This window comes from Chanodichthys erythropterus, chromosome 10 (assembly GCF_024489055.1).
Source record: "Chanodichthys erythropterus isolate Z2021 chromosome 10, ASM2448905v1, whole genome shotgun sequence".
Classification (NCBI taxonomy): domain Eukaryota; kingdom Metazoa; phylum Chordata; class Actinopteri; order Cypriniformes; family Xenocyprididae; genus Chanodichthys; species Chanodichthys erythropterus.
In genome coordinates, this window is record NC_090230.1 from 23,793,754 (window position 1) to 23,816,791 (window position 23,038).

General features: G+C 38.7%; 1 protein-coding gene across 1 annotated transcript; it reads right to left on the minus strand.

The window, feature by feature from the left end:
- Nucleotides 1-13,242: 13,242 nt before the first annotated feature.
- On the minus strand, nucleotides 13,243-17,223 carry LOC137029346 (CD48 antigen-like). The gene is made up of 7 exons (XM_067398940.1): nucleotides 17,193-17,223; nucleotides 16,619-16,918; nucleotides 16,193-16,468; nucleotides 15,992-16,102; nucleotides 15,675-15,791; nucleotides 13,800-13,873; nucleotides 13,243-13,320 (listed from the first exon to the last, which is right to left on the minus strand). Exons 1-7 carry the CDS (start codon nucleotides 17,221-17,223, stop codon nucleotides 13,243-13,245), a joined length of 987 nt encoding a protein of 328 aa, XP_067255041.1.
- Nucleotides 17,224-23,038: the final 5,815 nt, after the last annotated feature.

Consider the following 23,038-nt stretch of genomic DNA (forward strand, 5'->3'; position numbering starts at 1 on the left):
GCGGTCTTCCACTCGTCCCCCTCACGTATCCGGATGAGGTTGTACGCGCTGCGGAGGTCCAGCTTCGTGAACACAGTGGCACCACGGAGATGTTCCAGGGCCGCTGGGATGAGAGGAAGGGTATATTTGAACTTTACGGTGATCTTATTGAGAGAGCAATAGTCAATACATGGCTGTAAGCCTTGGTCCTTTTTTGCCACGAAGAAGAAACTGGAAGCAGCAGGGGAAGTAGATGGCCGGATGTATCCTTGGGCGAGGGCCTCCTTGATGTAATCCTCCATGGCCTTCTCCTCTGGGATGGATAGTGGGTAGATCTTGCCCTTTGGCACTGGTTCACCCGGAAGCAGGTCAATGGCACAGTCCCATGGCCAGTGTGGAGGCAGCTTGGAAGCCCTCTGTGGGCAGAAGACATCGCTGAAGGGGGCGTAGCACTGTGGGATATCGATGGAGCGTTTCTCAACTGGACTTTCGATGGATGTTGCACAGAGGGAGAGATCTGAAGATGGAGAAGATGGCACAGGAAGTTCAGTCAGACAGCGAGAGAAACAGGTGTCGCCCCACTTCAGGATTTCGCCCATCTTCCAGGCGATGGTAGGGTTATGCTGCTCCAACCAGGGGTGCCCCAGAACCACATCAGCGGTGGAAACTTCCAGAACCAGCAGATGTAATTCCTCTTGATGTAACAAATCGACTTGAAGCTTGAGAGGTACTGCCACTGTTCGGACGTGCTTATGGCTGAGAGGCTTGCCAGTTATGGAGTTGATCTGGTAGATCGTCGGAGAGGTCTTGAGACGTAGCTGCCGGCAGAGGTTGCCGGAGACGAAGTTGCCGGCTGACCCTGAGTCGAGGAGCGCGACCACTGTAAGGGAGATATCAGCGGCAGTAAGATTGACGACAGTGGTGAGTGGTTTCATTTTCTGAATAGAAGGGATGATGGCACTCACCATGGGTCGAGGAGGTCGTGTGGGGCACGCCGCAATCGCATGCCCAGGAGCGCCACAATATAAACATAGGTTCAGGGTCAGCCGACGATGGCGCTCAGCAGGAGATAAACGTGACTTTTCAACATCCATGGGTTCGTTGGCTGGTTCTGGGGAGCTGACGGGTTCGGACCGGCAGAGGAGCATGTTGGGAAGTGACTGGTCCTGGTGCTCTTGGAGGCACGCCTGCATACGAGTGGCACAGCGGATAGATAGCTGGATGAACTTCTCAAGGCCGATGGAATCCTCGTATGCAGCGAGATGCAGCCGTACCCGAGGTTCCAATCCTTGACGATATGTGGTAATCAGAGCTTGTTCGTTCCATCCGCTAACTGCAGCAAGCGTCCTGAATTGCAAAGCATAGTCGTAAATAGACATTGACCCTTGTTTTAAATTGTAGAGTTTCTCACCAGCAGACGAATCTGTAATCGGTTTCCCGAACACCTCCCGGAAGTGGTAAATAAATGCAGGATAGGATTGCGTCACTGCACCACGTTGTGACCAAATGGAATCGGCCCACTTCAATGCTTCACCACTTAACTGAGAGATGAGAAAGGCTATTTTTGAAGTATCGCTTGGGTACAGGTGCGGCTGCATCTCCAGGACCAGTTCGCATTGCAGCAGAAATCCGCTGCGATCCTCCGCCGATCCTGAGTAGGGTGCCGGTTTGGCGATGGGACTGGCGTACGTCGGCAAAGGAGAGCCGTTGGTGCTGGCTGAGGTGTTCGCTGGTGCAGGTGAGGGAGAAGTGACTGGAGATGGTGGCGGTGGATTGGTGTTTAGCGTTCGCCGAAGCGCATCCACCAGGGCCTGAAAGGTATCTGGCTGGCTCATACTGGGTCTGCGGGGTTGGTCCGGTCTTCTGTTACGGTACACAGGAGGCAGACACAGATGTAAACAGGTAACTGTTGTTTTATTGACACCAGTAGAGCAATTAGCAGTGAACAGGTAAGCAGTGATGAATCAATGGATGTATAGATGATAATAATGGAGATAGTTACTGTCCTTTTACTTTCAGATACGGAGATCTGTGAACACGCTGGAGCTTGGAGATCGCTGGAGATGGCTGGAGCTGACTGGAGCACTCACACACAGAAGACGAGGCACACAGAGGGAAGGAGACATGCTGGAGACAGGTAAGTATAGAGCGAGGAGTCCTTGAGGTAAGCATTAACGTGAGTATATGCAAACGAGACCGGACATGGAGTGCTGTGTGTGTGTGCTCTTTATGGTGCTGCTGATGAGTGCGATGATGAGGTGCAGGTGGCGGTGATCTGTACTCTGGGGATGGCGTGCGTTGTGATTGGTTGAGGTTGGAACCTGATGTGTCTGTGACACACAGCAGGTGTTTGAATGATGGAAAGAATGTTTCAGGAACATCATACTAACCTTTAAATAACATTCTACTAACATTAAGGAAACTGTAAATTTTTTTGTAAAGAGTTGACTGCAAGAGATTGACATTTTACAGAGAATGTTTCACAATAATAATCCTGGTTAATATCTGTCAAGTAAATGTTTTTGTAAAACATTTTTAAAAAGTTAGGTTATTTCATCTTAATTTTACAGCTTCTGCCATTGAAAAGGGGATTTAAATAAACAACAGAACTTTAATATGACCACCATCTTAGTGCACACTCATTGTAAATGTATTAATAACCATTTCAACTGTAACAAGAAGTCGGTAGCCGACTATTAGACCGTTATTAAATTATAAACTACGTGCAAACTAGTTTTGATTAATTCATAATGCTTCCTCACATATTTTGCAATATTAATTTCGGTCACTGGTAACAGGGCAGGGCATGGTGATAGAAACTCTTCTAGTGAAACAACCTTGTGAAGCAGAAGAACGACACTTTTATGAATTATATATTTGTCTGAGGAAAAAAGTGGTGAAAATAAATCTTCTCTTTAATTTACTTTTACTTATCTCTCTTTCGATCAACTAATTATTTCATAATTCCTTATTATTGCCGATGAATGGAAGTGAAATGTGTTAGAGATAATAAATAAATAAATAAATAAACATGGTTTTATTCGTCAAATGGTTAAAGAACGTGAAGAAGCGTCTCTGCGTCGTCACGCTACAGTGCAGCACAGTCCATACATTTACTTTCTCTCTTGGGCATCGATGCTGATGCAGAGGGAGAGCGCTATTGTGTGTATTGTGTACTCAAAAAATGATTGAGTACAGAACGGCTATAAGAAATGCTAGATCAACTTATTTTTCAAATCTCTTAATAGAAAACAAACATAATCCTAGGTATTTATTTGACACAGTGGCTAAATTAACTAGAAACAGAGATTCAACTGCTGACGTTTCCAAAGAGCACAGCAGTAATGACTTTATGAACTTCTTTACTTGCAAGATTGACAATATTAGAGAGAAAATTAAAAACATGCAACCGTCTACAGTTTTGCTTCAGACAGTGCACTGTAGTGTCCCTGAGGTAAAACTAGAATCATTCGCCGCTACAGGAGAGGAAGAATTATCTAAACTTATCAAATCATCAAAATCAACAACATGTATGTTAGACCCAATGCCGACTAAACTACTGAAAGAAATGCTTCCAGAGGTCGTAGGTCCACTTCTTGATATAATTAATTCATCTTTAACACTAGGATACGTGCCAAAAACTTTTAAGCAGGCTATTATTAAACCTCTTATTAAAAAACCTCAACTAGATCCGAGAGATTTAGTAAATTACAGGCCAATCTCGAATCTACCTTTTCTGTCAAAGATACTAGAAAAGGCCGTTTCAACACAACTATGCTCCTTTTTAGAAAGAAATGGAATCTGTGAGGATTTCCAGTCAGGATTTAGACCATACCACAGTACTGAGACTGCTCTCGTTACATTTACATTTACATTTACATTTATGCATTTGGCAGACGCTTTTATCCAAAGCGACTTACATTGCATTATACTATACATTTGTATCTGAGTATGTGCAATCCCTGGGATCGAACCCATGACCTTGGCATTGCTAGTGCCATGCTCTAACCACTGAGCTACAGGAAAGCTACAAACGATCTACTCTTATCATCCGATCGTGGCTGTATTTCTCTATTAGTGTTATTAGATCTCAGTGCTGCTTTTGACACTATCGATCACAACATTCTTCTAAAAAGACTTGAAAACTATATTGGCATTAGTGGAATTGCTTTGGCATGGTTCAAATCTTACTTATCTGACCGTTATCAGTCTGTAGTAGTTAATGAAGAGATATCGTATCGATCACAAGTTCAATATGGAGTACCACAAGGCTCAGTACTAGGACCGTTGCTTTTCACTTTGTACATGCTGCCCTTAGGAGAGATAATTAGGAAGCATGGTGTTAGTTTTCACTGCTACGCTGACGATACTCAGCTCTATATTTCCTCGCGCCCTGACGAAACCTACAAATTCACAAAACTAGCAGAATGCATAGCTGACATTAAAAACTGGATGACAAGAAATTTCTTATTATTAAATTCTGAAAAAACTGATATCCTAATCTTTGGACCAAAAACTTCCTCATGAAAAAACCTTGAATACTCTCTAACACTTGACGGGTGCTCCATTAAACCTTCGTCCTCAGTTAGGAACCTGGGTGTGCTCTTTGATACCAATCTTTCATTTGAAAGTCATGTTTCCAGTATCTGTAAAACTGCCTTCTTCCATCTAAAAAACATATCTAAATTACGACACATGCTCTCAATGACAAATGTGGAACAGTTGGTTCATGCATTCATGACCTCAAGACTAGATTATTGTAACGCTCTACTGGGTGGTTGTTCTGCTCGGCTTTTAAACAGACTACAGTTGGTCCAAAATGCGGCAGCTAGAGTTCTAACTAGAACCAGAAAGTATGACCATATTAGCCCAGTTCTGTCAACATTACATTGGCTGCCTATTAAACATCGTATAGATTTTAAAATCTTGCTACTTACTTATAAAGCTCTAAATGGTTTAGCTCCCCAGTACCTAAGTGAGCTCTTAATGCATTATAGTCCTTCACGTCTATTATGATCTCAGAATTCAGGCCAGTTGATAATACCCAGAATATCAAAATCAACTGAAGGCAGCAGATCCTTTACCTATTTAGCACCTAAACTCTGGAACAATCTTCCTAGCATTGTTCGGGAAGCAGACACACTCTGTCAGTTTAAATCTAGACTAAAAACACATCTCTTTGCTTTTGCATACACATAACACATTATCAATACATTAACATTTTTCAAATCCGTTAAAGGATTGTTACTCTGCAATAATTAGGTCGGTCGGAACCGAGAACATTTCCTATAACACTAGATATACCATCAGAATAAGAATGGCATCTACGCTAATATCAGTCTCTCTGCTTATCCTGAGGTTTGCCGGGTGCTGGATCCAGGCCGTATCCAGATCAGATGGAGAACCTGCGTCTGGACCTGACTACAACGTAGCCCAGGAGACAATGGGCCTACAGATCCAGTTCTGGCTGCATCTATAATTCAGATTTTTAATCCCCATATCCGCTTACATATATTTATATATAATCGATTTTTAATCTCAATAATAAAAATGTATAATTCAGATTTTGATCTCCATATCCATTTACATATATTATATATATATCTTCCAAGGGGTTTTTTCCCTCCTAGGACTTTTTCCCAGTGTTAACACGCTGGGTTTTTCTCCTAGGAGGTTTTTTCCACCCCTGGGAGTCAGCCAACATTGGCTTAATGTAGCACCATCTTGTATATGTTACACATTATCATGCTTGCTTGTACAGCTTATTTTTAACCACTTCTCTTTTTTTTTCTGTGCTTCTAATATGTAAAGCTGGTTTGAAACAATTACCAATTGTAAAAAGCGCTATATAAATAAATTTGACTTGACTTGACTTGACTTGCAGACATCCCACCCTACAGAAGCTCATTTCAGGGAGCCATCATTCAGACACGCACACACACAGTCAGTCAGTGATCTTTCACAATGATGAAAGCTTTGTGCTGCAGTGCATGCTGGGTTCCACTCATTGTTCTCATTTCATCCTCGTTTCCTTAATGTGTCTCAGCTCCACCCTGTAGTATGTGAGGGAAGGATGCAAGTTAAGAAAATTGAAGGAAATCTTATTTGTACATTGGAATATTCTTGATCACTCAAGCGTCAATTCACACATCATCAGCTGCGCTCAAAGGATCTGTTTGGTTATTTAAGAAATTAATAATAATTAATAATAAAGCAAGATGCCTGTTAAAATATGTAATATATGCTGTTCATTTAAACTGCAAAGGCAAAGCATAAATTAAAATTATGTGTGACAGATGTGAAGGGGGAGGAGAATTATATGTGTAATAGGGCTCTTGACGAGAAAGACTTCTGCTGCAGAATACACCAGTGTGTCCTCATTCATAACTCCTCTGGGAGCTTCCTTACTCCTCGCTCCTCACATTAGAGAATTGAGATGCCCTTCATTTTGTCCTTCATTTCATGAAATTTCATCCATAAATCAATGGTAATGGCATTGAATCAGTGTTACAATGTGATGCTGGTTCAACAACTCCACAAACAGAGTTACCAGCTTCACTTATTACTAACCAGACTGACTTTATTTCTGTCATTTCTGTTTTAATTAAAATAATAGTTCATACTAATTGACATATTAACATTATTTCTATCACTGCTTGCTATCTGGGGTGTCTTTCCTTCAAAACAAGATCCTTTCAGCTGTGGTTCAACTTGGTTTGTGTTTCAGCTGTTTCTGCTGCTGAAGTGAAGAGACATGTGGGAGAATCTGTCACTTTAGATCCTGATGAAATAAGAAGCCCTCATGATTCAATGATGTGGTATTTTAATGAGACTCTCATCGCTGAAATCACTGGAGATCAGAGTAAAATCTGTACAGATGATCAGTGTGAAGACAGATTCAGAGACAGACTGAAGCTGGATCATCAGACTGGATCTCTGACCATCACAAACACCAGAAACACAGACTCTGGACTTTATAAACTACAGATCATCATCAACAGCAGCAGATTCAGCATCACCAGAGTGAAGAGATTCAGTATTTCTGTCACTGGTGAGAATCATTTAGTCATTAAGAACATTTTCCTTTGAGCAGTTTAGATAACAATTCACTATATTAATTTAGTACATTTTCGTTTCATTTGAATTTCGTGAGCTTTGACTCAACATTAAAATATAATTGAGATCAGCTTTATCATCTTCAAAACAGACTTACAATTTTGAAGTCTGTTGTTAATAAAAAGAAAAGTGCCCGATATCGGTCAGTTTCTCTGTGAACATTGTTTTCTGTTGAGCTCACAGTGATGATGCTGTCGTTGCTCAAAAACACACCAGATGGCGCAATTTACAAATCAATATCATGCAAATTTCTACTGAAAATAGAAAGATGTAAATATCAGTCAACAGTATTGGTAAAATTAATTATCAGATGATTTCTATTAATAATTCATCTGTTCCAGATTCAGGTTCGTCTTCAGCTGCTGCAGCAGGAATAAGTGCTGATGCTGTTGTTCTTCTGCTGTTTGTGACTAGCAGCTTCTGCTGTGATTAAATATTGCCACAGGAAATCTACACCAACAAGCTAAAATGGCAAGTATAAAACACAGCTGATTATACAAAATATACATATGAGATTTATTGTGCAAAAAGAATCTTAAGAAATATGTTACATCTGTATTTGTTTTCTAATTTACCAAAATAAGTGTTTGTGTTTTCAAACAGGAACTGGGAAACTATACAATGATAGTCAGGTGAGATTCACTAAATCTATCTGCAAAAAAAAAAAAAAAAAAAAAAACCTGACAACTGTGGAACTGTTAAAACCCTGTAAAATTGAAAGACTAATTGGTGTGACATTATTTCCAACAAAATCAGACCAAAACAAAGTTTGTTTGGATTTCACCACATGCAGTATTAAATCTGGAATAACTGTAATATTTTGTATAAGCATAAGAGTATATTTTGAAAACTTGGTTTGACAAGAACATCCTTTTGGTTAGACAGTTGTTGAATTATCAAGGGTAATTAATGTCTTATGATGTATCCCCTAAAGAATTTGCCTCTGTAATTGGTGCTATTTCTTCAGGTGCTGTTTCTTTATGTAGAGGTATTTCATACTCATGTATCTTTATTGCATCCAGCTGATACTTTCTGTGGTAAAGTTTGTTTTTCGACAAGCAAAAATAATAAGGCTATACATTCCCTATTTCAAAAAGAAGTAGCGAGTAAACCACATGTAATTTCCTATATTGGTCAAGGTGTATTGTAACTATTAATTGGAGTAAGGTCTGGCAGTTACCTAATAAATGTATTATTACAGATTAGGTCAAGAAAATTTCATTTAAGATGTTACTCTGCTAAACATTTTCTAGTTTAACAAATACATATGTCTTTATTGACACTTGTGTATTGCTAATTTTGTTTAATGCATCCAGAAACTACTGCTCCCTTGCAAATTGCTTGATGCCTTGATCCATTCAGATTTGTCTAAGAATTTTGTTTAAAACAGTCGTGTGATATGGGAACACTACAGGTTCGGTGCATGGTGAATCTAGCTGAAAACAGCTGCGACCTTGTAAAGACATGACGAGGTAAATTGGAAAACGCCAATAAACACAACTGCATCAGTATCAAGTCTGTGTTTAGAAATAACTAAGCTAACATTGAATCTTTTGTAGAGTGTTCATTGTGTGTATATTCTGTAATGTGATTTTTCTTTAACTCAACGAGAACTACATTTTCACCTTTAATGTAGGATTCAGCCATTGATTTTTACTCTGACTAATCTAGATGTTTTAATCGATATATAGCAATATGAACACATGAGTCTTATCAACTGATTTTAAAAGTGATTCATTTTGTGTATTTATTTTAGTATTAGTTGATGGCTGTTCTTGGAAAGGTGAACTCCTGTAATAACACTAGATGGCACTCTCATATTTGTCTATCAGACATCTTTGAAGAAGATGGCAAATTAAATTGATTTTATAGACCCCTTAATCGCCTACGTCATTGTGACGTCACCGCTCTAGCTGGAGGCAAAACATAAGGAAGAACTCATGGCAGGCGCGCTAAAAGTTTGAAGTTTTTACTTTAAAATGTCGTCTTGTTGTGTTTTTGGCTGCCAGAATAGAAGGAACAGCACTTTTGGTTCAAAACTAAAGTTTTCAATGAAATCTTTCCCTCAAGAGTAATACATTCATGACTTCAAAACATATTAATTAGGATTTATAACAGTGGTTGCAGCAAACTATAAATTGTTGTCTATTTACTGTTAGGTTAAAACTGACATTCAAGTGCAGTTCGCCGTTAAAATTGTACTGTTGTCCCGATTTATCACCCAGGTGTGGTACATGTCACCCTTCTTGCCTTGCCTCTGGCTAGGCAACACCTCTGACCGCACCACACAAAGATCGGTACGTAAATTGTTGTATTGTAATGTCTGAACGTGACCATTAATAACATAGTTGTAGGCATCCAGGGATTTATATGCCTGTAGCTTTTCTCGGCTGTAAACACTTGGTGACTCAATGAGGTAATGTAGATGTCCGGCCACTCCACCCTCGGCAGCCCCGTCAAGTCTTCATGCCACTCCCGTGGCCGTATGGCATACGGGTCAGGCAGCCTGCTTCCATCCACGAGAGTTAATTTACAAAAATAGCTGTCACGGTCATCCATGTTTAATAAATCCCTCCTAAAACGTGCTAGCTTACACTTGTCAAAATTGCGTCCAGCGCCTCTTTTTGCCTCCAGCTAAGCCCCGCCCACCAGGAAGCGTTGCAATGTTTACAAACTTTTAAGGGGTCTATAATATAAACAATGACTGTTGTCATGGATACACCAGATTCCACCATCACTCCCTCACAACGATCACTTTCTCCTGAGTATTAATCAGTTTCTGTCCCTGATCAACCCATTACCCATGGACTACTTAAGCACACACCTCAGTCACACTCATTGTCTGTTCTCCCTAGTAGACACTAGACTGTTGCTCTACTTATTGTTTGTCAAAGAAGTCACCCACTCCAGCGCTCCACAATCTCCACTCCATCTCCTCCGTCTCCTCCTGTGTTCTCTGTGAACTTCCCCTGTCTTCGTGTGTCACGGTCAACGGCTGAGGTGTGTGCTCCATACATCCCCTTTATTCATCATCTGCTACATTCAACAATAGACTGTGACTTTCCATTCATCATCACCCATCTCTCTGCTGTATTTCGGTTACCTTTTTATGTGTCGTTCAATAAAACTTGTTGAACTGTTCTCCCGTTGTGCTCTCTGAGTCTGCATATTGTTACAACTGTAGCAACTAGGGGGAATTAAATGCAAACAGGCAAAAGTAATCGAGAAAAAAAATAGAAGTAAATGGATAGCTGTAATTCACAGAAACCCTAATGCGCCGAAACATGGTCTTGATAAACTAGCCTGTGTTGTTAACTAGCCTGATTGTTTGTTTGTTTGCTTATTTATTTTACTACTATGTTTGGTTTTTATTTGCTTTGTTTATATAGCCTATACCATGGTCACTTTTTTAGAATTTCTAATGATATTAACTTCGTCAAAGCAAGTTTGCAAGTTTTTATTATTTTAACATTAAACAGTAATCAATCAAATCTGTACAAAAACTTGATGTCTTCATGCAACTAAATAAAAATTCACATACTCATGAACACAGCAATAGGCTTGGTAGTGTCACAGTTCCAGTCATTCCCGGACTCCATAATTTACCATAATCCTCCCTGGCAATCACATGCACTCACTCCACCTATCAGTAATCACCACACCCAGCTGCCGCTCATTACCTGGACTATATAAGCTGCTCTCAACCTCACAGTCTTGGCAAGGTCTTGTATTACTACGGTTTGCATTTCTGAGTGTTTGTCATTGTGTTTGTCTGCCTGTTACCTGACCCTGTTTACTGACCCTGTTACCTGACCATTACTGACCCTGTTACCTGACCATTATCTGACCGTTACCTGATCCTGTTTACTGACTGTTACCTGACCCTGTTACCTGACCCTGTTACTGACCCTGTTACCTGACCATTACCTGACCCTGTTACCTGACCCTGTTTACTGACCCTGTTACCTGACCGTTACTGACCCTGTTACCTGACCGTTATCTGATCCTGTTTACTGACCGTTACCTGACCCTGTTACCTGACCCTGTTACTGACCCTGTTACCTGACCATTACTGACCCTGTTACCTGACCATTATCTGACCGTTACCTGATCCTGTTTACTGACCGTTACCTGACCCTGTTACCTGACCCTGTTACTGACCCTGTTACCTGACCATTACCTGACCCTGTTACCTGACCCTGTTTACTGACCCTGTTACCTGACCGTTACTGACCCTGTTACCTGACGGTTATCTGATCCTGTTTACTGACCGTTACCTGACCCTGTTACCTGACCCTGTTACTGACCCTGTTACCTGACCATTACCTGACCCTGTTACCTGACCCTGTTTACTGACCCTGTTACCTGACCGTTATTGACCCTGTTACCTGACCCTGTTACTGACCCTGTTACCTGACCATTACCTGACCATTACCTGACCCTGTTTACTGACCCTGTTACTGACCGTTACCTGACCCTTTTACCTGACCATTACCTGACCGTTACCTGACCCTGTTTACTGACCCTGTTACCTGACCGTTACCAGACCCTTTTACCTGACCGTTACCTGACCCTGTTACCTGACCATTACCAGACCCTTTTACCTGACCGTTACCTGACCCTGTTTACTGACCCTATTACTGACCGTTACCTGACCCTGTTACCTGATCCTGTTACTGACCCTGTTACTGACCCTGTCTGTTTCCCGTGTACGATTCTCTGCTGCCTGCCCTTTGGATTATTTGCTCTGTCTTGGACTTGTGATTAATATCTGCCTGCCCTGATCTACTGCCTGTTCCACGACCACGATTCTGCCTTGTCCCTGCTGTACCTGTTTGCCACTGTTTGACCCTTGCCTGTTGGACCACAAGATCTGTTCAATAAAGCCAGCACATGGATCCCACGTCGTGTCCCGACTCGTTACAGGTAGCTACTGCTACAATGTTGTATTATTAATTATCATCAGATTGTTACTGAAAACTGAGGAGTCCATGGGTGAAAGTGACAGCGGTGAAATACAGAGAAGGCAAATGAGGAGGTTCTAGCCAAGAATCTGTTTATTTATTCCCTTTTGTTTCAGTCATTGATTGGTTAGTTGACATGTTTCCAAGTTGTGAATTTAATTCATGCATAAAATTGTAACATCACACAAAATATTTGCAAATAAAACATGCAAATGTTTCCATCTAGTGAGTCTAGAAGAACAAAATTATCACTTCCTGATGAACTGGCATAAAATATTTCTAAGAAAATTAAGTATGAGTACCAGTGTGTATATAGTAATTTTCATATGTAATTTCTTGCATTTCAGAGTCTACAGAAGAAACACAATAAACGTGGAAACAAATATACAGAATATACAGAAACACACACTTTGACGACAGACTTCGCTCATTCATTTCAAAATGACCAAAACAACATTTCAGATGTTGTGCAACAAGATCCTTCCGCAGGTTAGTCCGATTATGCCGTCCCATCGTGCATTTCACAACTTTTTTGATGCACATAGAGGAATTTATTTAAATGTGTTTCCATCATAGTTGGAAATGCGCATGTTTTGTGATCGGATAAAAATATATCTGACTCAGTTGCACATGTGCATTTGTAGAATTTATGTGCATCTTGGTGTTTACATCCAGGGTTTTTTTTTAATTTTTTTTTATGTGATATCCCAAAATGCCCATAAAAAATAGGTGGATGAGCTATTATTGTCCTTACACAACTTTGTAAAGCTGCTAAGATCCTCACCTTTCCTTATCTCTGCTATACCCGTGACAAGAAAACAGGAAGAATAACAAATGTTCAGCGACAAACAAAAAGAACAAATTTAACAAATGAACACATTTTTGTTTCTGGAGGTTTACGGTTAAAGTTTTTATTAATGAAAATAAATTTACATCTGCATTTTAAGCTCAAGCTTCTGCTACTGTCTCCATCTGTAAAAGTTGCCACTACTCTCAAGTGTTACAGTCTGGAGCCCTGTTCTAAAAAAAGAAGTGTGAGATCAAGAACAGTTCCTCTTGAAAACTCCTCTTGCTAGAGCTGGAAATAACTACTGAAACTAGCAGAGTTTATCTGCAGGATTATATGACGTCATGGACATGAAAGCGATGACAGATCTGATACTAGAAAAAGATTGAAGATTGATCATCTTCTTATGGCAACCGGTGCATACTCCACTTGATCCTCCACTTGATCCTCCACCTGATCCTCCTCTTTAATCTTCTGTATAAAAATAAAGAAAAAAAAGATAATTCTAAAAATGAGAAGTGTGACCCTCTTAGAATGACCTCTTAGATTGCTTGTGACAGCATTTGACTTTCTGACTTCAGTGATTTGCATGAATATACAGTATAGTGAAGTAATGTCAAATTAGACACTAAAAATATGATTTCATGTGTGATTTTACTGTCAGATGGTTTAACAGTGAGTTTCTGCTAAAATTAACAACAAACAATGATCAGTGCACTTACATTTGTAAAGTAAAACTTACTTCTTTTGTATTGAGACTAAATGAAACATTTATGATGAAATACTAATTGGATCATGAATCTATACCTCCCAACATGCTTCTCATAGCACTGCATTAGGAGAGTAAATGTTGAAATTAAGTAAATACTACTTCAGAAATGTAGGAAAATAAATTACTTGATCTTTTCTGGAACTATGTTTGTTGGCAGAGCAACTTGAACTAGGAATCTTACCGGGTTCTGTGCTTTTCTCTTGTGGAAAGCTGGTTCAGCGTAAGTGATCTCTTCTGCACGAGTCTGAACTGTGTCTACAAAAACAATAACAGATGCATTAACAATAAAACAATCTTAACTAGAACGGTTTATTTTGCAACTTGTTATTATTAGGGCTGTCAAAGATTATGCTTTAATCTATGCATTTAAATATTATGTTTAGACAGCATGAACACATTTAATTAACTTATCATACACAGTGGCCCAGTTTCACAGACAGGGTTTAGCCTAAACCAGGATTAAGTCTTAGTTCAATTAGGATGTTTAAGTAGCTTTTATAAACGTACAATAGAAAAATGCATTACTGCTGTGCATCTTGAGACAAAACTATGAAGCTGAGATATTTTAAGATCTGTCAGTATAGTTACTTTTAATTAAAACAGATCAAACATGCATTTTAGTCTGACACTAGCTTAAGCATTATCTGTGAAACCGGGGGAGTAGGCTATGTCTTAATCATTAATCTTAAAGAGACATTACTTAAATATAATTTATAAATGAAATGCATACAGAATATATATCACAGACATTAATTTTAGTTTAATTATCATGTTCAATCCAATCACTGCATTGTAGTATTCATAAGATTATAACTTCGGTATTATGCAAGAGGAAGTATCACTTCTGTTGTTTCTGTCTCTTTGCCTGTTGTCATTCAGAGACATGAGTCAGAGGTGTTCGTTCCTCAGTGCTACAACACAAAAATGCATTTCCCTAAGATGCAACCAGAGCAGATGCTTTGGCGCAGGCAGTTTGTTTTGTTGTTGTCCACCATCCCAACTGGAAAATATGTTCACATGAGATCTCATTACAGCAGAGAATTCAAATGTCACAAAAGTGCTGCTCTTTCACCTCTACCTACTCTGTGTTCGGACACGCGAGTCATATGTGTGTTTCCCTCAGCACAGTAGCACATGAGTGTTGTTTGTATTTTACCAGAGCTGGAGTTTGACTACAAACGTGGAAAATACGATTGTTAACAGTGGCGTGCACACTAATCGCAAGTGAAAGTGAAAGTGCCCTTTGCGGTCGCATGATCACAGTGCACGCCACTGATTGTTAATATACACATGGTGACCGGTTTCAGAGGGAAGCTCCGTGATGAGTTTAACAACGCTCGCCATGTGGATATACACACTCTCCTGCACCAAACATGAACCAGCACGGTGTATGCACACATATTTCATCATTTCATCTTCTCATATTAAATAGTATATGTGCAAACTGGACACTGATTTTTTTTTTTTTTTTTTTTTTTTTTTTTTTTTATTGAACAGAGAAACACGATCCATAGAGTTACATTTGCTACTCAAAACTCTCACTCAAAAAATGTTATACAAACTGGACACTGATACAGTGATGTATCTGAACACTATGACATGATTAGGATTAGGCTATTCTAATAGGCTACACGAAAGATGATGATTTTAGACTGAAGGTTCAAAGAAGAATGGGCAAAAAAATAACTATGCCTTTATTCTTTCTGTGTTAAACGGACATTGTTTATCATGAGACTACACACGTAATGAAACATAATTAGACCTTTTAAATGTTCTTCTGCGTTTGTCCCTTGTGCTTGGGAGTCTGTCATTTAATTATTAATTATTCTGTAGAATGAGTATGTTGTAGGTCTGTGTTTCATTGGTTGTTCTCTCCCCTCTTTCCCTCTTATACACTCCCCCTTTTCCAGAGCTTTACACTAACATTTTCCAGATGTTGAGATGGTCCTTACTGCAGAACATGAGATCCAGGGGCGAGGTTGGATCCAGATCCAACTCCTCCCACTTTACATATTGCTTAACTTACCCGTCTCCACACCTTGATCCCTAAACTTACCTGTCTCCAAACCCTGATCCCTAAACTTACCCGTCTCCACACCCTGGATCTGGATCCTGGATCTCGTGTTTTGCATTGAGGAGCTACTGAACATTTCCAGCTCTGAGGTGTGAATGACTAGGCAAAAAAGTGGGGTTTCACAGTTTTTGACAGTAGATCCAGCAATAGCATATGAACTCTGACCAAGTCAATAAATAAGACTAACAGAAGGATACAAATAAGCAACTACTTCCATGTTCCATGCACTACCCCACAATTGATTTTTTGATCAAATGTTTTGCAACTGAAAAGCTACATGTCATTTAGGTAACTCTTACCTTCTTGATCAGTTTTTCTGCATTTCATGCTGATGCAGAAGATCCCAAAGACTGCAGCAACAATCAACAGAGATCCAACAGCAGCAGAGATTGAAGAGTGTGAAGAAGACTCTGTAATGATAAATAAAAAGGGAATGCATCAGTGTGATCTACAACAAAATACAATCAGGTAAATAAATGGATATATCAGCTCTGCTGTACCTGCACATGTGTGACAGAGGTGAGTGATGTCCAGATGTTGAGTCTGGTTGCTGATGGGATTGTTCAGCACACAGCTGTAGGTGTTTTTATCCTGATATTCCACCTCCAGAGGTAGAGAGAGACTGATGCTGAGATCAGACACACTGATGCTGGACAATAAACTGTTTCCTTTGTACCAGGAGAGAGTCACATGACCCACATTCACAGCTGAACACAACAATGAACAATTTGAAGATGAAGAACAGTCTCTGCTGATGACAGGAACAGGCAAGCGAGCTGAAAAACATGGAAAAATAAACAGATATATGGATACATTTACACAACAGTTTTCAGTTCAGTGTGTTGCGAGTGTTTGTACATTCTGTCCTCAAACAATAAAATTTGTTGATATAAAACAAGTTTACGAGACAAATGATCTGTACTCACCATAGACAGAAACAGTGAATGTTTTTGTTGTCAGTTTCACTCCTTTTATATCTAGTTGATAAACTCCACCATGTTCAGTTCTGGTGTTTGTGATGGTCAGAGATCCAGTTTGATGATCCAGCTTCAGTCTGTCTCTGAATCTCCCATCAGGACCATCTGATGTGTTGAAGCTTTGCTTCATTTTGCTGATTTTAGCTAGGAGAGACTTTTCAGCTCCATATTTCCACAGTATGTCATCTTCTTCATGTATTTCAGTAAGATCAGTGTATAAAGTGACAGAATCTCCCTCCATCACTGACACTGAATCACCAAACACACCTGGAGAACAGGTTTTTTTTTTGGTTTATAAATCCTGAAATCAGCTGTAGTTTTTATTATTTTCATGTGAGCTGAAGAACATTCACAACATCAGCAGAGACACAAAATGAAAGATGAGACTGATGAACAGATGTTTGTGATCCTTTGATCTTTAATTTGTTTTAAAGTTATCTGATGAACAGTAAAATCAGTTATATAGTTATATAGTTTAATTATGCTGGATATTTCATAAGACACAAACTCACTATTTTATCACCTCCTCTCATGCTCTCATGGTTACTGCACATTTTGACTAAGTGAAGTTCACAATGTAATTTCGGGAGGAGTGAACCCATCTAATCTTTCAATTAGTGAAATTCAAACATAATTTCAGGAGGAGGGAACCCTAATCTTTCAATTAACGACCAGAGCATATAAGCAGCTACTCACCCTGCTCTGGCTTCAGTTGTTTTGATATCCCTCCACCTCTCCAACTCCACCACATAATTTAGGCATCTCATCTATCGTACTCCTCTTCCAGGCACTACTAGTCCACGGGGGGTATATCCAAGCTCGAGTTGAAGCTGCTTCCTCGAGCCCCTCCACAGCGGACAGCTTAACCTTATTAGCTTAAAGATTTTATGAGGAAACGAACTCATGAATCAGTTTTGTAGCTGTATTTATAAGCTAGAAAAGTATTTTTTAAAGGATAAAAACGGCCTGATATTTGAAAGCAACTCCATGGAAAGTTTTGGCTTTCTGAGCCTCCGTGCAGATCATAAACAGAGACATTTACATTCAATAGAGATTTCCATTATTTCCTATGACTTTTAACATTTTATTATTTTTTTTATGACATTTCTAGACCTGGAAATTTCAGTGTCTTCAACAGAGACCCGAATTCAAAGTAAGCAGATCTCACAATATTTAGTACAGATATAGCCAACAGAAATATGCAGCAGCTTTTTCACTAAATTAAAACAAATATATACTTACCAATCAATCTCCACCAGCACAAACAAGACAAAACAAACATCATCTGTTGATCAGTGTCTGATGAAACCATCTGCTAAAAACACTCATGCTGGTGTGAATCCTCTGACGACAGAGTTTTACTGAAATTCATCTGAGTCAAACTGAAACTGCGGTCTGATTCCTGTCTTCAGCAGAGACTCTTCACAAAGTTCATCATCGTTGTCATTGGTGTTCAGTGTTGGATTATTAATGGTTTATTCCAGAATAGAACTACACATGAATCTAAAGTGTTTTTCATAGATAGAAGCATGTAAGGGAACAGAGAATGATCAATTCTCATTTTGTAAATACACAAAAATCAGCAACATAAACTGTTTGTTCTTAATTGATATTGTTCATTAAAGCTTACATACTATTTAGAAGAGTATTGTGAGAAAGAGATGGAGTGAGTGAGTTTATTACCTGCATTCAGATTTAGCATTTTCCTTCAGGTCAGTCCTATGTTTCATAATAAAAAAATCTGTTTAAATGTCAGATGTATTATCTTGTCCTTTTAACAGTTAAGGTGTTTTCCCGTGACTGACAGCACTCAAAGCATTTGTTAGTTGCGTCTTGTTCTGTGTTCACAACAATTCAATCTTTTCAATGTAAAAGTCTTCAATACTGACTGACACACTCATAAACTCAAAAATCTTTGCCTCCATCTAATGGCATAATAATGTAACTTCTGTTACTGTTCACAATTTTTTCAGGCAGAAGGAAGGCTTTTAGTGAAAGTTTACTTAAAGAAAGTTGCATCGCGCCGTGCCTAACACCGTTCAGCCATGACTTGTTCACGATACAGCCTCTCGTTCCTTATTGCTTACTTAGAATGTAATTGAAATTGCTATGTAAATGCATTACTGTGCCACCTTTGAGCTGCACTGAACAGTGTGTAAATACATCATGCTGTCAGATGCAGCTTTTGTGCCACCTATAGGCCTACTGCAAAGTTGGGTGTTTGTTGATACAGATTTCATCAGACAGCCTATAGTCTCTTACTGCAATTTATGTTGTTGATTAAATTTAACAATAGGATGTAAGTGATGTTGACAGGTTTTCAAAAAACAGTTAGACATTTGCTCACTACATTTTTCTTACAAAACCTCATCATTTTGCACTGTAAAGTGATCAAGAGGGAAAGCTATTGAAAAGTTAAAATTCCCAAAAATTATATCTCGGTATGCAACAAAACACAGCATACTGTCAATTAGTAGTACTGCGCAAAGTAAGGGTGACCAATGGCGTGGAGTGCAGGAAAAAATGATAAGTGGTGATAAAAAGTTTTTTTTTTTTTTTTTTTTTTTGGGTTTGGGTGTTTCCTTTCTCTCTTTAAGCAACTATTTTTAACGCTTTGTTTTAAGGGGCGTGTCTGCTGTGAGACTTCAGTGTAAACGCCCACTACTGTGATTGGCTGACATCTTTCCATTTGAAATAGCTAAGTATTACTCTCTCTTTTAGCATTTTTGTATTATTACAGCTCTCGAGGTTAACTAATCGTGAAAGGTGCTGCATTACATTTAGATCTGTGGCATTATATTTAGATTGTGGCATGAATGGTTGCAATGATGAACATTGTAGCCGATCACAGACGTTGAGCACATGAAAGCAGTGATCTCGTCATTGCAACTTAATTTCTGTACACTAACAAATGCTTTCATCTTCACTAATAGTGCAAACGCGTTATAACTAAATATAACTTTTGTGCGTCAGTCACTGATAAACTCGCGCTGCTTCAGCGATAGTAAAGGGGGCTTTCTTTGATCGCTTTCTTTATATAATTTAATCACAGCTAAAGCTGCTGTCCGCAGTTTTTCCTCTTTGTCGCCATCTCTGTTTGAAACATGCGATTGCAGTCATATGCTGAACAGTTATCTGTACGTGCGTTGTGCCTCGGCACAGCTCGTCAGCGCGGATGAATCTAATGTTTGCTGTCAGTCACTACACCGGTGTGGATACTGAACTTCAGAATCACAGACTCTACGTCTTTAAAGTATGACCAATATAAGAATTTTCACAGATTAAATCTAACGATCGCTTAGCTCGGATCACGTCAAACTGTGCAAATTATTATTACTGTTATATTGTTCTCAAATTGTTATTGTTAACAACATCAGCATTGCGTGACTATGTGTATTTAGTGTGTATTAGCATTACCTGTAGATTTCAATTTCTGTAGCCACTCCACAGTCCAAGTCTTTTGCTTTTTGACTACGGGTGAATCTCCAGTTGTCACTGATGATTGTCATTTGGACCTTTCTGGATTACAATCCGCCATCAAAATGATAAGTTTAATTATTTCAGCTGCTGTGAGAAAAGGCTATAAATGTGCCGCTAACGGCAGCTTCCTCACGTGATAAAATGACTAGCCTGGACGGGACTCCTTCCTTTGTTTACGGACGTGACGTAATGACGCACAGAGGAACTACTGCATGCTTGAATTTCCCGCGGAAATCCACCATGTCGCTCTTATTATAAAATATTATTACAAGCTTACCGTTGTGAATCGAGACAAGATAATTAGAGAGTTTTGAACACTGGCTGGTTATGTACTTGTTCAAAAGTTGATTTTGGATTATTTTCATCCTACTAAGAGAAACAACACAAGCTGACGTTTAGTCACGGGTTTGATTTACTGACACACAGACAAAGAACATCTGACTGAATTATTACATGTCAGATCAGGCATTAGAATTAAGAGTTACTCACATGTTGTTGTGTTACTGTCAAGTCCAGGCACTGCACAATATTTTGTAATCCTCAACGTACCAAACAAAGTACACGGAAAGCATTAGATGAACAAGCGGCTGTCTTTCCACTTCACACGGTAACCATTATCCTTCACTCTCCAACTTTCTCAAAAACCAAAACAACATACATGTAATGGCGATCCAAGCCTTGTTCTCTTTACCATTTCCATTAGGATGTGGCACAAAGGATTTGACACGTGAATCAAAAACTTTTCTTGTAAATGTTTACTTTTTCTTTGTCTTGTTACATTACAAAATAAAATTCAAAAAGAAAGTCTACACTTATTCCAGCTTCCAAAACAAGAAATTTTCACGGTCAAAAGACTGTCTAGTTCCAACCCTTCCTTCCTTCTGTATTATTCTTCTTCCAAGTTTTTACGCATACGTAATATGTATATATTTAGTCAAAGTCACATAATACAAATACAAATAATACAAAATACACAAAATTTTTCTAAAACATTATTTTCACATAATCATTATTTGTTCTGAACCCATTTAGAGCCCAATATCTGAGTTAAATTTACATTATTGATTACAGCAGCACTGTGACTCTACAGCACAAGATCAGCTTTAACAACATAATCTGAAGGATTTCTCAAAAGTTGTTCTGATAAAAAAAAAAACAAAAAAAAAAAAGCTCTTTCATTTAGAGACACAGACATCAAGAATCAGCCTGTGAATCTCAACAGTGGTGGCCATCATAAAGCATGTTGCAGTGCATTCTGGGAGCCACCAATCAAAATTCATCCATGGCTCCCATCATGCATTGCTGCATGAATAAATTATGAGCTGAATTGTCTTAGTAATTTCTTTTATTCTCATATTTTATTTTGTTCCGTTTATGCGACTTTTTACTAGCTTGTTTTCTAATGTTCAGAGTTGATCTGTTGATCAGAATATGTTGCTTGTCACCGTTGTTGAGATTCACAGGCTGATACTTGATGTCTGTGTGTGCCTAACAGAAAGATATTTTTTTAAAAATTAGAACAGCTTTTGAGAAATCCTTCAGATTATATTGATAAAGCTGATCTTGTGCTGTAGAATCACAGTGCTGCTGTAATCAATAATGTAAATTTAACTCAGATATTGGGCTCTAAATGGGTTCAATGATTCAGACCAAATAATGATTATGTAAAAACATAACCAACACCACCTGATCATCTTTTCCATTTGTTTGTCTGGATGTCATAACTCAGTTAAAACTGCCCAAACAAAATTTTTATTTTAAAAAGTCAAGGGTCAAGAGCTCAACTAAAGCAAACCCTCCATGATGGTGGCTTAAAAATTGTGATTTTCTCCTTTGGTGATTCTGCTTGTTATCATCAGGTGTCTTCAATAATGCTCAATCATCACTCAATTAATCACTTAATTATCTTATTAACTTTAACACTTTTCAGTGTTCATTTAACACTCTTATTTTAACACTTTAACACTCTTGAGTATGGTCTCACATGTGCTCCCAGGAGAGTTAATTTAACACTGCAGTTTTTGCTGTGCTCTAACAATACATTGGTGACGTCTCCTCCTTTCACCTCTCAGGTGAAATATACCTCGCCCCTATTTCCATTTCCGCTGTTAATTGACACTCCACCCTTTCGGTTAAAAGTGAAAGTGAAAGTAAACACTGCCATATAGTTTACTGCACTGTCACAATACAAAAGCTATTTTTGCACATAATGATATTTTCACTGTATCAGCAACTACACAGTCACCATCTGATTGTGTAGTTGCTGATACAGTGAAAATATCATTTTTTAAAATGTTTTTAGAGAACTCTAAAGAAATAAATTTAAAGTAATAATATGCTAACATTATTAGCATATAATAAATAAATGTAATAAATATTAGTTTGTAAATTTAAATGGCAGTCGGAGAATTTGAGGCAGTCAGTTTCTGTAAATGAAATGAGGTAACACAAGATTTAATTTAGTGTGTGTGGTATCTTTACAGCAACATACTGTAGATTACAGTAAATTACTGTAAAATCAACAGTAAATTACTGGCAACAGTGTACTGTAAAAAAAGCCTAGCAAGGTCTAACAGTGTAGGTATTTAACAGTATCTTTTATAGGAATATTGTAAAAAGTTGACAGAGGGGAATTATTAATTGGTAATAATTCACATTTTTTTAAGAGTTTCAAGCCAGATGCACTAGAGAAAAGCTCTACATTTTGAAGAATTTTTGGAACTTGGTTAATGTTTTTCATAAAAAAAAAAAAAAAAAAAGATATCAAAATGTACACGGACCTGTCCGACACTTGTTTTTTACTCCTCCCCTCACTACAGCCGCCTATGGTCTACTCTTCTACATTTCAGGCGAGGCGAGGCGCGTCTCAAACGGGCCTGTGGTGTCCAG

Excerpts from the sequence above, each read along its gene's own strand:
- LOC137029346 (XM_067398940.1), bottom strand. The coding sequence starts at position 17,223 with ATGTGCAGTAACCATGAGAGCATGAGAGGAG. Across the intron at positions 16,919-17,192 it reads CCATGAGAGCATGAGAGGAG|TGTCAGTGATGGAGGGAGAT; the intron begins GTGATAAAATAG and ends TTGGTGATTCAG. Across the intron at positions 16,469-16,618 it reads ATTCACTGTTTCTGTCTATG|CTCGCTTGCCTGTTCCTGTC; the intron begins GTGAGTACAGAT and ends CATGTTTTTCAG.